The following is a 17190-nucleotide window of genomic DNA, read 5'->3' on the forward strand; positions in this document are numbered from 1 at the left end:
ATTTTTTTGGAGGCGTTGCTTATTGAAACTTGAAGATCAACTTGAAGCTGAAGCCATCATCATGTATTGGGTGATGAGAATTGAGATCACGATGATCTGACGGTGGTGATTCGGTGTGGGACCAGCGTAAGGCGGGCCCGCTACAATATAATCCACCGACCCTAGTTGTATAGCAGCAACCCAGACCCAAACCCCAACCCCAACCCCAACCCCAACCCCCAAATCGCTAATACCCACTCCTTCTCTGTGTTTATGCTCCGATCGAATCCCCCAATTCCATTGCCAGGACGCGTCCTTCCGTTTGAAAATATTCCAATTCGTCGCTTCAGAAATCGGGAAATGGAAGCTTCGAATCTCCAATGAAAAGGCAGCTGCCGAGCTGATTGATCGTCACCGCCAAAATTTAGCCCGCCACGTGAGCCTGTTGCTGGCCACAATGCATGCGGTTTCCGCCGCCGGAAGTGGCTGAACCGGTTCAATTCCAGCTTCAATCTACTTGCTCCTGCTTTCCGTCTGCTGTTTTGCTACAAAACCCTAGGCGACTCTGTGGACCGATATGCGAAGGTGGAACCCTAATGCACCTTTCTGTTATTTAAGTTGCTCCTGCTGTGATCGCGGTTGTTGTGTTTAATTGATTGATCTATAGAGTTGGGCTTGCCATTTGCGTTGCTGGAGTTTTTGGTTGACGAAAAATTTTGTGTCACTGAACTGACAATAGGCTTGGGATGTGCCGTTTTAGTTTTTAGATCGTTCCAGTTCGACTGATTTTTGGTATTACCATAGAAAGGTTTGTATCGCATCTAATGAAAGGGTCCGTGCTGGGAGCTTGGATTTGTGTGGAGGGAAATGAATAGAGAAGGTGAAAGAAAGAAGAGGAAATAAAGGAATTTGAGTTTATTTGTTATCTTTGGTTAAAGAATGAATAGATACTACTCAAAAGATGCAACTTTTAGTTTGGTTAACCATAACAAATGTGTATTAAGTACATTTATTTTCCTTGGTAAATCATAACTCCAGGATAGCAGAAGTTACTCTTTTGCCTTTTTAATTCTTATTACCATTGGAGTCCCTTTATTCTAATTCTGACCAGACGTTAAACAAAAGAGGCACACCATTTAAACTTGCTAGCTTGAATCAAAGCTTGTAGGCATTTAAGAGTTTCCCCAGTTGGTTCAGAAACCTGATTGGTGTTTACGGAATCTCCCAAAACTTTCCCAAGATGGGACAGATAATTTGTTTCCTTGTGTCCTTTCATTTTAACACGCCTCTAGCTTGATGATACTGAGGTAGCTTCAGAAATCCAGTTCCTCCACTTTGCCATCATGAAGCCATGTTCCCACTAACTCTATGATTTTTCACCTTGTACCATTGAGAAAATTGTTAAAGCTTTCCGTGTTGCTATTATACATCTCATGGTATATTGTTAATTGTTAGTTATAAATGGAAATTTTGATGGTTCTAATAATGTAAGTCTATTTCTTTGTTAATGATTTAGGTAAAACTATTACAACCCTATGATGTATAACCTTTTGGCATCATAGCTATGCCTCGAGCATCTGAAATCTTAGAAACGTTACCCTATTTGTCAAAACAAATCTCTCTCACCCTTGTGTCGAATAGATGCTAAGTATTGAAGTTGCTCACTCATCATCTTCATCATTATATGACATGTTCCAAACCTATTAGCTAGGATCGATTACATGAATTCTAACTCTCCTATCGTTTCCTATCTAAAGACACATCTTCTATTTTGTAAGGCCATTATATTCCATATTCTGTCCAAGTGTTTCTACCATTTCTTTTTGCTACCTATTTTCCTATAGACTTTTTATACTCTGTGCACTCACTTTACAAGTGCATCTATTGGTGTTCTTCTCATATTTACAAACCATTTTATTCACATCATCAAAGTTGCCTTAATAGGCGTGGCATTCTAGATATGCAATGTCATGCTTGACCATGTCTTGTCTTGTACCTTCGAAGTTAGTTCATCCATAGCTAATGCCCCCCCCCCCCCCCCCCCCCAAAAAAAAAAAAAACCAGAAAGAAAATGTTTAAGGTTGATCCTTGATTATAAACCTTAAATAATAGAGAAGTTATGGACCCGTTCTCTTTGCTGTTTTCAACCTATTTTGAGTTTTCAGTTTTTCAAAACATTGAAAACACGTTCTCTTTTTTGTTTTCAAAAACGCATTTTTGAAAACAAAGAAAAAATTTGTAAAGAAAACCCAAAACAACAATTTTGTTGTTTTGGGCATTTTCTGTGAAAACACACAAACCAAAACACGAAAAACGCAGACAATGCCTCCCCCCCCCCCCCCCCCCCAAACCCACAGCCTCCAATCTCGCATCTCTTCTCTCTCTGTCTCTCTCTCCTCTCTTCTAGCCGTGGCAGAAATCAAATCCGATCATGTTCTTCGTTATGTTTCACTCGATGGTTTAAAGCCACTGCCATGGCCAACTGGTTGAGTTGCTCCTTCTCGGCCATGGTGTTAGTCTCCTCACCCCTTTCCTTTCGAACAACAGCCTCTGTGGCTGCTGTTTAGGAAGAAAGTCAGCGGCTAGAGCTACCATGATGATGGGTGAGGAAGGAGATGGGGCGATCAACGATGATGATGAGGAGAAACAGATGCGGCTGGTGGTGAAAGGAAGAGGCGGCGGCGCTAGGATGTGCAGAAAACCCTAATGTGGGTAAGGAAGAGATGGGTCTGCGGCTCCCCTCCCTGATTTTTTTTTTTTTTTTTGGTGTTATTTGATTTTTTTTTTGTTTTATTTTATTTGAATATGTAATATGATTTTTTTGTATTATTTTTTTTAATAATATTTCTAAGATTTTGATTTTTTGTTTTATTTTATTTGTATTTTATTTTATAGTTTAAAGTATTTGAATCAAATTTACAATTTACTAATAAATGTTTATAATTTATTTTGAATCAAATTCATTCAATAAAATATCATAATAACAAAAAAAAATCGTTTTTAAAATTTCAAAGTAAACGTGTTTTCTAGTTTTTTGTTTTGAGAAATAGGTTTTCAAAATAATAAAAAGAATGTGTTTTCAAAAATCTCAAAACAGACACTCAAAACACAAAACTGAAAATGAATTCAAAACTCAAAACTGAAACACGAAGAGAATACCACCTATGTGTCTCAACCATGGAAGTTGCTCACTTTTAGTTACTTTTTGACATTCAATGCTAACTTCCATTTTGTTTTGTTTCATTTACATTTTTTTTAGTGACATTCTAGATGTTCAATTATAGATCATTTAAGCCATCTTTTGTTTCATCTAATAAAAGATTATCATCGGCAATATCATGCTTGACCATGCCTTGTCGTTTACCTATGACATTAGTTCATCCATAGCTACTGCCCAGGAAAAAAAAAAAAAAAAGGTTTAAAGTAGATCCGTGCTTGCTTTTAGTTAACGTTTTGGCATTCAATGCCATCTAGTTCCTTTGTGTGTGTGTGTGTTTTTATTGAGGTGACATTCTAGATATTCAATTTTAGAACATGTAAGCCATCTTTTGATTCATTTACTAAAAGTTTATTGTTAACAATATCATGATTGACTGTGTCCTGTCTTGTACGTGTGAAGTTAGTTTGTCCATGGATAATTCCCAAAACAATAAAAAGAAAAGGAAAAAGGTTTAAAGTAGATCATAGATATAAACCTTAAATAATGGAGAAGTTACTTGTCTCTTGACTCTCTCCTATTAGTGTCTTCTTTTTTATTATGGCTCCCTCACTATTGTCTTGCATCACTTAAATGCATTCCTTTGTGATGCTTTATTTTTTAATTTATCCCCATCTTATGCTTTTGGTAACTATCATATGCTTTTTCGATGTCTATAAAGCAATGTGATGATCTTTCCCATGCACATGGGTTATGTAATCCTCTTAACACTTCTACTCTTATTTGTAGTTTGTCTCAAACTTTAATAAAGGAGAGTTGCATTAGGTAGTTGGCAGCTAGCGTAAAACTTGTGGGATCAAATATCATGCATTATCAACCAAAAACTTTGTTAGGACTTGTGGAAGAGATACTGTAACTTTCCCAAGTATAATTGGATTATATAAAGGATCTGCATTTAACTCTTATTTCTTTGCTCTCGTGGTAGATTAATTCTCAAAGCACACCTAGAAAGCAGTGCCTTGATGTATGTAATTTACAAACAATATTGTCTTAATGGATGAGACAAAAGGAGTCATAAATATTAACTTGAATTATGGAGAAACATCTTAAAATCCAAATGTTTTAAATTAATATGGTCAAAATTGAGTTTGCTAAATGTAAGTCTAGTAAAAATAGAAGTGTGAATAATGTGATTGTGAGACTTGAAGATCAAGTTATTTAAAAAAAGATCAACTATCTTGGATCAATTATAAAAAGGAATGAGATATTGTCGCAGATGTTGCTCATAGAATCAAGGAAAAATGGTGAAAGTAGAGAAGTGATCATCAAATCCCTTTAAAGTTTTGCAACCCCTACAAAGTGGGTGGCCTTTATAAAGTCCCTTTAAAGCTAAAAGGAAAGTTTTATTGAATGATATAAACAATCTTTACTATATGGCTCTTACTATCAGATAGTTAGGCACCAACATGTGTAAAATATGTGTAATTGAGATGAAAATATTACAATTGATGTGTGGGCATAGTGACATACAACTGGTGTTGGACATGAATTGAGCAGGCTCATGAGAAGTTTGTGATTCGACTCATTAACTAGCTCAATAAGCTTGATTCATGAACCAAATGAGAAAATATGGCTTGCTTAAGAAATTAGTTAAGCTCAAGTCATGATGTGTTTGACTTGTTTGGTTCATGAGCTAGCTCAATTGAATTAGATATAATAAAATATGTACATATAATACACATCATAATGTTATCATAGTAAAATATATGGAAAAAAATTTCAATCTTAAAATTATAAGTATTCTAAAATACTTTTTTGTTATTATTATAAATTTAATTTTCATGAATGAATATCCTATAGTAAATTTAATTTGCACATATTATATAATTGTTTATGGTAAATTTATTATTTCAAAATTGTTGATGTTTCGTCCATGCATTTTCTTTCCCAAGTAATTAATTTTTGGTGTGGTATAGTAAGATTTTTTTTATTTTTATTTTTTTTTGGTTGTTTTTAGGCTGAATTAAGTTAAATAAATTGAGCTAATGAACTAAGCTCACGAGTGGCTTGGCTCCAGTTGGTCCATATTAGCTTATTTGGATATCATTTGAACATATCAAGTTGATTTGATTGGTTTGTGAGCTTCATTCAAGGCAAGCTTGAGGAAAAATTTTGGTTAATATTGAACGAGCCTAAAAAATTTTAATCTAGTCAAGTTGAGTTGAACCTTACCTTGCTCAACTTGACTCATTTCCAGCGTTGCATACAAGAAAAGATAAAAGAAAAAAAATGAAACTATAAGGAAAAAGGGTGGAGTGACACTTACTGAAGATAAGATGTGGAAAGCATTGTTAAGATGGTTTGGACATGCAAGAAGAAGACCATTAAGGATTGTGATTGTTGTTGTATTTGATAGATTGGTTCTATTATTGACTCTCACATTCATATATCACACTGATTATGTGATACTGTCTTCAAATATTAATTAATTCGATTACAAAACAACTTGCACATTTCCATTTGTTTTAATTCATGAAGCAATTTTTCAATCTAGAGAGTAACCAAGACTTCAATTGAGTGCAAATATGTTACCTGCACAAGCAGGTGGGTTACTTCCCCTCTTCTATGGATTTGACATACCTTAGGCAGTGAAACTGTGCACCAGGCCAAATGTATAGTGTTGCTTGTTGGTCTTGCATATAATTTTCTTTTCAAAAATGTTTCAGAGGCACATTAGGTGTGTATACGTTGGTCCTCAACATTGCTATGCATGTTTCTCATTAAGAGATTCACCACAAATGTGTCTGGCTAGAGGTGTTGTCAAAGTGTTTGAATTCATGCAATTTTATTTCCATACTAAGTCATTGAAGTTTTGACAAAGTTTAAGTAGTGGCCTAAAAGGTGAGAGCACTATTGGATACAGTTCAACAGAAATTTCTGTCTAAGGTGGATCACTTCTCTTAATTAGCTGGAAATGTTTTTGTACTTAAATTGATCCCCTCTTAATTAGATGTATTTTTCCGTTGTGGCATGGTGGTTCGTGAATGAAGTTTATACTGCCGTTCTGTTTATTTCATGCATAAGCATAACATATTTAATTTTTTGTGTGCACTTGGCCATTTATTCCCTGCTCTCCTTTTACCTTTTTTTTTTCTTCATGTGTTTTCACAGATACTGATGAATAGAGAAGAGCTTGGAAATATTATGACTGTGAGGGCAAAGCCAATAAATGCATTGGTTGTGAGAAATGGACGCAGAGAGGAAGAAGGAGAGTCAAAGCTTGAACCACAGGTGGGGTTAGAGTTTGATTCCGCAGAAGATGCCCAGGAGTTTTATAATTTGTATGCAACACAAGCAGGATTCAGAATTAGGATTGGGCAGTTGTACCGGTCCAGAGTTGATGGATCTGTTATCTCTCGGAGATTTGTGTGTTCAAAGGAAGGTTTCCAGACCAATTCTAGAACAGGATGTCCAGCCTTCATAAGGGTACAAAAAAATGATTCTGGGAAGTGGGTTCTGGCAAATGTCAAGAAAGAGCACAATCATGATCTTGGACTTCCAGGGGAAATACGTCCACCCCATATACAAAGGAAAGCCATTCCTGCTCCAAGATCATCAGTTACTGTATCCTGTAGGACAGGAATAAGGTCACTTGAGGAGGAAGATGGACACCCAAGCCCATCAGGTGTCCTTGATGTCAAACGCCTCAAAAGGGAAGAAGCAGAAGGAGTAATCAGAATTGAACCATACAAAGGTCTGGAGTTCAGTTCTGCTAATGAAGCATACAAATTTTACTATGCGTATGCAGTTAGTACTGGCTTCAAAGTTCGGATTGGCCAGTTGTTTCGTTCAAAACATGATGGCTCCATTACATCTAGGAGATTTGTGTGCTCAAAGGAAGGGCATCAGCACCCTTCGAGAGTAGGTTGTGGTGCATTTATGAGGATTCAGAAACAAGAATCAGGAAGGTGGGTGGTTGATCGTCTTCAAAAAGAACACAATCATGATCTTGATTTTCCAATTGATGCTAGTCGACTGGTAGCTGCTGCACCAAAAGCATTTAGAGAAGAACTAAATAGTGGGTTAGAGAATTTAGATTTAGCGGAAACGAATGGTGGTCTAAACCTTGCCAGAGGAGTCCGACAAAGCATTATTGGAAGTGATTGGTATCCTGTTCTACTTGAGTATTTTCAGTCTCGTCAAGCAGAGGATACTGGTTTCTTTTATGCAATAGAAGTTGATGATGGCAAATGCATGAGCATTTTCTGGGCTGATGGCAGGTCTAGATTTTCATGCTGCCAATTTGGGGATGCAATTGTCTTTGACACAACATACAGGGCCAGTAATTATTTGGTTCCATTTGCTTCATTCATTGGAATCAACCACCATAGGCAACCAGTGCTTCTTGGGTGTGCTTTGATTGCTGATGAAACTGAGGAATCTTTTACTTGGGTGTTTCAAACATGGCTCAAGGCAATGTCGGGGCGCCATCCTTTGTCAATAGTTGCTGATCAAGATAAGGCTATCCAACATTCAATAGCACAGGTTTTCCCAGGTACACATCATCGTTTTTCTGCATGGCAAATTAAGGCCAAGGAACAGCAACATTTGGGAGCACTGCTTTCCATAAATTCAGAGTTCAAATATGAATATGAATCCTGCATTTGTCAGAGTCAGACACCTAGTGAATTTGATTCTGCATGGAATGTACTCATAAACAAGTATGACTTGAAAGAGAGTGCTTGGTTGAAAGAAATGTACAAGACACGCAAAAGTTGGGCTCCATTGCATATACGGGGCACGTTCTTTGCAGGTATCCCTGTGGATGGTAGCATGAAGTCCTTTTTTGGTACATTTTTGAATGCCCAAACTCCCCTTGATGAATTTGTTCTACGTTATGACAAAGCCCTTGAACAACGCCGTGAGGAGGAAGGAAAGGAGGATTTCAACTCATTTAACTTGCAAGCTGTTTTGCACACAAAAGATCCCATAGAAGAACAGGGTAGAAGGCTTTATACAATGACAATGTTCAAAGCATTCCAGAAAGAGCTTTTGGAATGCTATAGTTATGTTGGTATAAAGATTAATGTGGAAGGTGCTATTAGTAGATATTTGGTGCAGAAGTGCGGGAATGTGGATGAAAGGAATACTGTTGCCTTCAATGCATCAAATCTTAATGTTAGTTGTAGTTGTAAAATGTTTGAATTTGAAGGTGTGCTGTGTAGACATGCTCTGAAAGTCTTTCAGATAATGAACATAAGGGAACTTCCATCTCGCTACATATTACATAGGTGGACGAAAAATGCAAAGTGTGGTAGTCTAAGGGATGTTGATTCAGGAGGTGGCTCTCAAGATTTTCGTGCCTTGATGGTTTGGAGTTTAAGAGAAGAAGCCCGCAGCTATATTGAGGCAGGGGCAACATCTCTAGAAAGATTCAAACTTGCTTTTGACATTATGCAAGAGGGTAGAAGAAATATTTGTTGGCAAAACTGAGAAGTATGCTGGACAAAGGTTAGTTGTCATGTTCTTTTTCATTTCTTGACCCTGAGGTTAACTCTAGAGACCTCTTTAATACTAATTTTCATAGTTTAAAAACGGATGTCTAACTGATTTCCTGTCATGTCTCAACCATGTAATTATTGTTCTGTTCATTAAACTGATGCTGATGTTAATGCTTTGAGATAGATGATGGAAGTTTGATTTTTATGGATTTCATATCTCATATATTAGAGAGTGAGCCTTTGGTATCAATGCTAAGGTTACTTTCTTGTGACTGGAAAGTCGATAGGTGCTAATTGTGGAAACAACTTTTTGGCAAAACGAAGGGAAGACATGCATACAAAAAATGACCCCCCCTCTGACCCTTACAAAGTAGGAAACCATTTGTGCCGGGGATGTCTTCTTTTCTTCTCTTTCTTTTTTCTTTTCTTTTTCTTTTTTTTCATACCTCATGGATTCACTTAGATGGGAATGGCATTCAACCATCAAAAATACCATCCTAAATTGGATTCTTGAGAGTAGCCAAATAGATTCCCTAACCCTGTCTTTTTTGTTTTTTTGGGTTTTTATGGTGCCAGCAGGGCGTGGGTCCTCATTGAAAATCTAGGTGCGCCATTCATGTTATCATGTTTTCCTAACCTCAGCTCATATATGATGAACTGGCCTGTGTGTGTCTCTATCTCTCTTTTGAAATGAGATTAGAGCTTAATGATAATGGAAACAAAAATGAACTTCAGTCCATTACATTGTGAGGCTGAGGGTGTTATACTTCCTTATATTGAGAAAATGGGGACAAAGGGATTTATGCCAGTAATGGCAATGAAGGCTGCGCAGGCAGTTTTAGTGGAACAAGGGCTGGTTGTGTGGTGTTTCCAGTATATTTTGGATTGTAATGTTGGAAAGTTTCCTTTATTTTCTGTTTCATAGTCCTATCTTAAATTGTCAGCCAAGCAAGGTAATAGGAAAGCGTGAATGTCTATTAATGGAAAGTGCTTCCCACATTCTATTGTTGTTTTCATTATTCAAACATCAACTTCAATTAACATTTTTCGTTCCTTTATCAAAATTTTTAGGTAACTGAAGATAGCAGTGGAGACTGCTCCAGGTGTAATGTTCTAGACTGTCGATGGGGAATGGGGGATGGGGGACTGCGACACTGCTCCTTTTGAAGGCCAAAAGCCTGTATTGAGAGAAACAGCTTCCTTCTGGCATTTTCTAGGTCTTTTTTTGTTTTTTTCCTTGTTTAGAAGATTGTCTGGAATTCTCTCTTCTGTTCAGTGGTTGTTTTTCTGTATTTTCAAGTATATGAAATGAACAAGAAGTTGATGTTAATATTGGGCACCAGTTCTATTAGATCAGGTCTCTCTCAACAGCTAGGATGATGATGCTAATGGCCATGCAGTGATGGTAGTCGGAACTCAGAAAAAAAAATGAACAGGTATTTGGAATGACTCGTCTTTCCTCTCCTTCCTCCCTTGCCATTGTTTTCTTTAGTTTTCTAGTTACGCGATGCATGCACTCGCAGTAGTAGAGGTGTCCAGCAGGCCTTGCTGGGCTGGGCCACACCCGTACCAGCCTGTCTGACACCTCTAGTTTGGATGCTCAGATTGCATGGTGTTGTCCACAACATTAACTTGTTCTTGATTACTATCAACTGTGACTTGATGCCATTGAAATTGTTCAATGTTCATTCTCGGCATGAGAAGTGCAATAACCTTCCACCAAACCGCATGCTCTTTAACAACACGCTTCTCCTTCTTCAACCAAACAAGCCCTCTTCCTTCCCCATCTTTGGAGAATGGAGACTGCTGTAAGCTGTGCTTTTTTAAGTTTTCTTTCCATTTGCAAGATCAAAAGGCATTTTTTTGGCAGGCTCATGTGCCTTATGGTGAACCAGTGGTTGAACTGCAGTCTACAGGTTGGATAAAAATATGAACTTCGTTATTTGAGAAATTGGTTATTGGTTATTTAAGGCAATTGGGATATTTTTGTAAAATATAAAATGTTGTAATAAATTCTTTTTACTCATCAATTTATATAAAAAAATTATTAAAAAAAATTCTGTGGTTATGCCGTTACCGTGTTCCAAATGGCAACCCGATGACAATTTTGAGATAAACCAAAAAAACCTCAAAGTGAGGATTAAATGCATCAGGTAATATTGCAAAGTAGTTAATTGTTTGAAGGGTAGAAGTTACTGTCCTCGTTAAGGTACCTCGTAACCTTTTATTTACAAAAAAACCAACCATGCAATGCCATCAGTTATGTTTAGAATGAAGTTACTTGAATAATAATGTTATTTATCTAGATTGAAAATGAGTTTTCAATTTAAGTGGTATCTTTTCATTGGGTAATGAAAATGTGCAAAAAAAAATATACACTTGTACTTTTTCATTACTCAACAAAAATGTATCACTTAAACTGGAGATGAATTTTTAATTTAGATAAATAACATTATTGGTGATCTTTTAGTGAAGTTGGGACTAGGGTAGTAAAAACATCAAAACAGAATACATCAAAAGCCACAAACTGAGAGGTTGCCCCTGCTATCATAGAACTTCAGGCTGTGGGAAACCTTCTATAATCTAGATACCCAAATATGAGTATGACACAGCAGCCCTCTACAGTGAGGTTCTTAACCTTATTCCTATTTAGTAGTCCGTCTGAAACAAGGTTAGTTCAAGTATTATATCCAGCAAAAGATAAGATTAAGATATATGATTGTGAGGGAGATATAGAGATCAAAAGAGATAGGTAACCAGGGCAGAAATGCAAGTCAGATCATTATAGTAATGATGAATATGAATGTCATTACAACGCTGTTTCCACTGCCAGAAAGACAGCAAAAATATAGAATTAACTCTTTTAACACTAACCAAGAGAGAATCAATTATCAGTACAAATGCTTTGGCATTGTAACCATCAAAAACTGCTAACGGTATTAGGTAGAGAATTATCAGCGAGTTTTGGAAGCTGATTAGCAGTCGATCAAAGGAGGGTTAAATTACAGAAAGAATAGGGGGGGGGGGGGGGGAGCTGACCATATGGACATATTCACATACTCCGGTAGTTTAACAGAGCAGTAGCACCTATAAGACTAACAAGACACAACAAGGAAAGTATATCTGCTATCCCAATGGATGAGTCTGATGAGAAGTAGATTTTGTGAGCCTTGCTGTCTCCCCGGAAACCTCTAGCAATCATTGCCTGTGAAAGTAAAAGAACTAATGAGATAGGAAGGTCCAATTTTGGGTTCGTCCTTGTCTATCGGTTTAAGTCATCAATCAGTTGACAAAGAGATACAGTTTGTCGCTCATCTGATTAAGAAAGAAAAATCAAGCAAGTTATGTTGTTACAGTGTTGGAGTTTGTCACTCATCTAACCATGCTGTCTTCCCCCCTTGGCCATCAACACCCCCAAAACAACCTCCATCACTAAGATGACGGACAAGAATAAAAAGGTGTCAGACTATATGAACTAGAACTACCAAGCATGCATGTTACATTGTTAAACTTGGTTCGGTATAAAGGAGAACTTTGACTCTTTACGTAAACAATATGACCAGATGGTTTGCAAATTCCACATGCCTAACTGTCTTGGGCCTCCCTTTTGGGGTAAGAACACCGCTAAAAGTTGTGCCTTCTACCATTGAAAATAGAGCAGTAAGAATGCTGCAAGAGCCTTTACCATAGTTGAAGGCTCTTCAGTTTCAAAAAGGAAGAAGACGACAAAGATGAAGAAGAAGTTGCAAATTACTCATCTGCTATTAAACGTACAAACTGGAGAACACTTCAGTTAAGAATAAAAAATAAATGGCAGTTTCAGGAAAATATATCAAACCTGAGATATCTGCTCCGCATGGCTAAAAATATTTTTAAAGATCCGTCGAATGTACCCAAAGAAAACTGCAAAACCCACAATCACAGATGTTTCAACAAACAAATAAACATAAGTCTCCAAGTTGAGAAAAATAATGAGTAGCATTATTTATTCAGATATTCTTAATAAGAAAAAGGCCATCCTTGCTGGGAATCCAGTACTAGTCAATCTGAAATTTGGGTGAAAGAAACTTGAAAAGACATTCAGGTCGGCCTAGGACACACAACTAGAATATTCCAAACTTCCATTTGAATACATCATAAAGCTTAAAGATGCAACACAAATATATAACCATATCCCTTTTCCTGATTTACAAGAAAAACTACACTTTTGTCTTGTAATATCGAGAAGAAGTGGGTTGTGCATGCATGTAGAAGATTCTTGCAAATGACACAGTAATGGTCTCGCTTAAAGAAAAATGGCCCACAATGTAAGGAATGTACTCATTTACTAGCATCATCATCCACTATCAATTTTTATCGCAATTCAAGACTAATAGTTGTCATTTTATAGCCTCTCAATTGCCTTACAGCTGCTCAAGAAAAGATGGAATACATTGGAATGACACACATACCATCAACTGTCTCCATAACAGTCAAGAGTTGCCAATTTATCCTACGAGATACAATCCCCAGAGCAACATTTCGAACCTGTCAACAAATAACATAGACATTCCAAGAGTACAAGAATTGGTAATAATGTTTCTGAATAGAATATTTTTACTAATATGCAATGTGGTATAAAACCTGAGTGGGGAAAGAAAAATTACATGAAATAGCTAATAGTTAGATCCATCTCACCTCATCAAACACCAGATTGATGAATCTCAGTGAGAGCAGGAGGGTCAGGGTAACTTCAGCCACGGGAACACCAAAATTTGTCAAAGGGAGCATAAACCATTGCAGAGCATAAGCAAGTTGCTCAGGCGTTGTGGTGGCGAGGCAAAGGCTTGCACTTTGGAAGATCTATAAGAAAAATAGTGTTTGAATAAAGCAACTTGGAGCAAAGTGACAAATTTGGGAAAGATGAAATCCAAAAAAGTTGAATAATGATTCTTTCCTTCTTCAATTGAACAACAGAAAAGTTCCTTGGCCAGTGTTTGAATATCCAAAAACAATGGGTTCTTTCGATTTTTTCTACAATATATATGTTTGCAATTTAAATTTTACTCATGGGATCACACTAGCACGCTATGTGAAGATGATAAGAGCATTTTACTCCATTGGCATCAAAATGTGCATGTGTCTTAGAAGGTATTTTATATCATCCATTTTATTCTGAATAGAATACAATTTGAGTTTTATTTAAATGGGTTCAAACTAGATATGATAAGAACATTTTATTGTGATAGGTGTCCAAAAATACTCTCCTAATTAATGTCAAAACTGATAACCTGTAAGGTAGACCAAAGAATCACAACTCACAGTGAAGGTTAAACAAGCAGATGTGGTTGCTACTGAGAAGCCCTTTCTTGTAAGCTGTAACGGTCCTAACTTCATAATTACATATGAATAGCCTTGAAAAGATGCTGGAACATTTGGCAATCCAGTCATTGAAGGCGGTGGGCTTCTTAACTGGACAAGGGGAGGTGCACCATCTGCACCCAGACCCAACATTATAAATAGAATACCGCAGAGCAGTGACACTCTTCCCAATTGATCCTACAAGATTATGGGAGTTTAACAAGGGAATTCCCCTGCATTAGCACATTCATAATTCTCAAATCAGAAAACACTATAAGGCATTGATCAAGATGACAGAAAGGAAACTGATTTATACTAAGACTCTGCTAGAATATTGTCCAGAAAGTAAAGTACCTAGGACAAGAGATTATTTCCTCAGCAACCACAACATATTGAACGAAATAATCAAAATATGAAAATCAGTATCGTGTCAATATAATATAAACTACTATTGGATCTGGGTGACTAAAAGTTCATCTTATGGTAGCTCAAATCAAGATAGAAAAGGCCAAACTTACCATCCAAACATGTTTTGGAAGAATCAAAACAGATAACAGAGCCAAGTACATGGCTATTCCAAAACGCATTACAACATTTGACCTTGCTGGTAGAATAACTAGGGCAAGGAGCCATGCCTGCAAAATTAAGTAGTTTACAACATCAAGGTCAAATATTACTGAAATGAAAAAGAAAATAGGAATCAAGACATAAAAGAACTAAATTGCTTTCTCATAAATTATTTCTAAGTAGAAGACTTCAAAAAAAGAGCTGCTACAAAATTAGACCTATCAACGTATCAAATAGGTGCACAATGCATAAAGCTAACTTGTAACTCAACTCTTAAAAGTCTTTTAACATTTTTCCCGCAACCAGACAAATAGTTAGAAATCCATGAGTAAATAATTGCAACCTGACAAACAAGCGCATTGACATTTGAAACCCATGAATGCAAACAAACAATCCTTCAAGCTCCATGCCCAGAAAACCAAAACGTTCTTTTCTATTTCGTCTTTTATTTTGGTTAAGTAAGAAAACCCAATAGAAGTGAAATGTCAAACTACATGCAGGAGTCAAGATGTTGCAACAGAACTGTTGAATCCAGAAAACAATACAGAAAATTGCTATAAGACTTTATTCAATTATCCAAAATTCAGTTAAAAACCATAAAAACTCAAAACCCATCAATAAAACCACAAATACCAAACACTCAAAACCCACCAATTAAACCACCCAATCAGCCCAATTTCATCTAGAACTAATAAAAAATGCAGAAGAAAAGGAAATTACCAACTTAATCCTGGAGTCAACAGAATGCAAGAAAGTGGTGGGGGACTGTATGAACTGGGCAATAGGACTGGAGGTTGCACCAGAGATCAGCCTCAGGACCTTATCAGCCGCAACGAAGTTTCTGGGTATCCATTTGTCCCAATTTCCAGGCCCACCGGCAGCTTCTGCTGTGCATCTGATTTGGGTTCTTGCTAGAGAGAGTTGTGGCCTGCGGTTTGAGTATTTTTGGGGGAATCTTTGGTGGGTGAAGAGTGGAGAGGCTTGGGCTTTGAAGGAAGGGAGAGAAGTTGGGGAAGCGTGGAGGAGTGATCTGCAATACATCGGTGGCAGTGAGAGTCGCCGGCAACTGGTAGATGGATGCCCCAGAAATCGCCGGCTAAGGCGGTGTTATGTTTGCTTTACTGTTTATATATATATATATATGTGCATATTCCTCAGTTTTGATATTGTTTTTATGTGGGGAATTTTTATTTTATGAATTGATTATTGGTTTGACAAACAATTTTTTTTAATTTTCAGTTGATAATGCCACAATAGAAACAAATCAAAATTAATTAAACGGATGGAAGCATACAAATAGTGGTACAAAATTAAAAATTAAGATAAGTGATTATTCTTAATTTTTAAATAAAAATTAGGTAAACTTTAATCAAAATTAAGGGTTGAAATTGAATTTCTTTGTACAATAAGAATGAAATTTCAAATCTTATTAATTTCATTAGTAAATATCAATTGTATGAATTTTAATTTGTCGATTTACAATTATATCATATATGAAATGTAGTGTGACGATATTAGAAAATATATTATAAATAATATCTTAATTTAAAATTTATCCAAAATAGAGTGTTAAAAAGTTTATTTTATTTTTTCTCAAGCTACAAACCAAAGTTATGAGGCTTTGTTTTCACATTGCAATTGGCTATCTAAAGAGAACTTTTGGCAGATTAATTAGATGACGATATGCAATGACATTGGCTTGAACAAGTAGAAAAAGAAAGGGCCATAAGCCTGATTGGATCAACCAAACATCTTGCTCTGAATTTGCTAATTTCCATCAAAGATGCCAACAATTCAAGCATAAAACAGGAACACGGAACATCTCAAACAAACTTTTTCAATCCTTTTGAAGACAAAACGACATGAGAAAAAAGGTAAAGAATAGAAAAAATCATTCACAAGTTTAGTGTTGGAAACATATAATTCATCAAAAGAACTATAAGGCCTGATTTTTAGGCCTTATTATTGAGAAGAATTAAGAAGAGCCGAGCCCATGAGGTAAAGAGAGGTTTAGGGCTCTAAGCTCCATTTCTTCTCTTTGCAACAGTTGTCTAGAATTAAGAAGAGTCATAACTGGGCGGCTTGGATGACAATGGTCAAAAGTCGTCATCCGACACTCCCTTCCCCAACCCTCACACACACACAGTGTATTCCTTGGGCTTAAATCTTCTAAACCCTAAAACTGATTTAGGGTGTTTGGTTTGTTAGTGCAAGCCTAATCCAATCCATGGATAGACTACACATGTTTGCTCCAAGTTATTCCAGAATTTATTTAATGCCCAAATTGATAAAGGGTAATTGGGATAGCCAATTCCAATGGTTATCTAATTCCTAATTTAATACATAATATTAAGATTAGTTTATGATATTCCTTCTTAACTAATTCTTGATTTAATTGGATTAACTTATAATATTTTTGATTTATTTACTTCTTAAATAGATATATATTACCCTTGGTTAGCCAAATCCAATAGTTACCAATTCCAATTTTAATTAACTAAAACAAACCCAATTTGGGTCAACCCCAATTTTATTTCAAATTGGTCCCAAGTTTATTTTCAAAAATCTAAATTTAATTGGTAAACCTTAATCCTCATGTTCCATTAAAGCCCAATCAATTTTCTTAAAAGCCCAGTGTTAGAATTA

General features: G+C 36.3%; 2 protein-coding genes across 3 annotated transcripts; one reads left to right on the plus strand and one right to left on the minus strand.

The window, feature by feature from the left end:
- Positions 1-79: 79 nt before the first annotated feature.
- On the plus strand, positions 80-9993 carry LOC127811840 (protein FAR1-RELATED SEQUENCE 7-like). The gene is made up of 3 exons (XM_052352025.1): positions 80-564; positions 6308-8647; positions 9709-9993. The coding sequence occupies exon 2, from the start codon at positions 6314-6316 to the stop codon at positions 8627-8629; it is 2316 nt and encodes a 771-aa protein (XP_052207985.1). The 5' UTR covers positions 80-564; positions 6308-6313; the 3' UTR covers positions 8630-8647; positions 9709-9993.
- Positions 9994-11397: 1404 nt separating this feature from the next.
- LOC127810919 (protein ABCI12, chloroplastic) lies at positions 11398-15656 on the minus strand. 2 transcript variants are annotated; one of them, XM_052350530.1, is made up of 7 exons: positions 15265-15656; positions 14496-14612; positions 13939-14175; positions 13315-13479; positions 13089-13164; positions 12476-12540; positions 11398-11842 (listed from the first exon to the last, which is right to left on the minus strand). In XM_052350530.1, exons 1-7 carry the CDS (start codon positions 15583-15585, stop codon positions 11690-11692), a joined length of 1134 nt encoding a protein of 377 aa, XP_052206490.1. In that variant the 5' UTR covers positions 15586-15656; the 3' UTR covers positions 11398-11689. The 2 variants fall into 2 exon arrangements, with proteins under 2 accessions (XP_052206490.1, XP_052206491.1); XM_052350531.1 differs by having other exon boundaries at positions 13939-14111; positions 15265-15413.
- Positions 15657-17190: the final 1534 nt, after the last annotated feature.

This window comes from Diospyros lotus, chromosome 10 (assembly GCF_014633365.1).
Source record: "Diospyros lotus cultivar Yz01 chromosome 10, ASM1463336v1, whole genome shotgun sequence".
Classification (NCBI taxonomy): Eukaryota; Viridiplantae; Streptophyta; class Magnoliopsida; order Ericales; family Ebenaceae; genus Diospyros; species Diospyros lotus.

What these genes read in the sequence shown, in the direction of transcription:
- LOC127810919 (XM_052350530.1), bottom strand. Translation starts at nt 15,585, where the DNA reads ATGTATTGCAGATCACTCCTCCACGCTTCCCCAACTTCTCTCCCTTCC. An exon ending in TTCCAAAACATGTTTGGATG is followed by an intron (nt 14,176 to 14,495) that starts GTAAGTTTGGCC and finishes ATAATCTTGTAG; the next exon opens with GATCAATTGGGAAGAGTGTC. An exon ending in ATGCGGAGCAGATATCTCAG is followed by an intron (nt 11,843 to 12,475) that starts GTTTGATATATT and finishes TTACTTTCACAG; the next exon opens with GCAATGATTGCTAGAGGTTT.
- LOC127811840 (XM_052352025.1), top strand. Translation starts at nt 6,314, where the DNA reads ATGAATAGAGAAGAGCTTGGAAATATTATGACTGTGAGGGCAAAGCCA.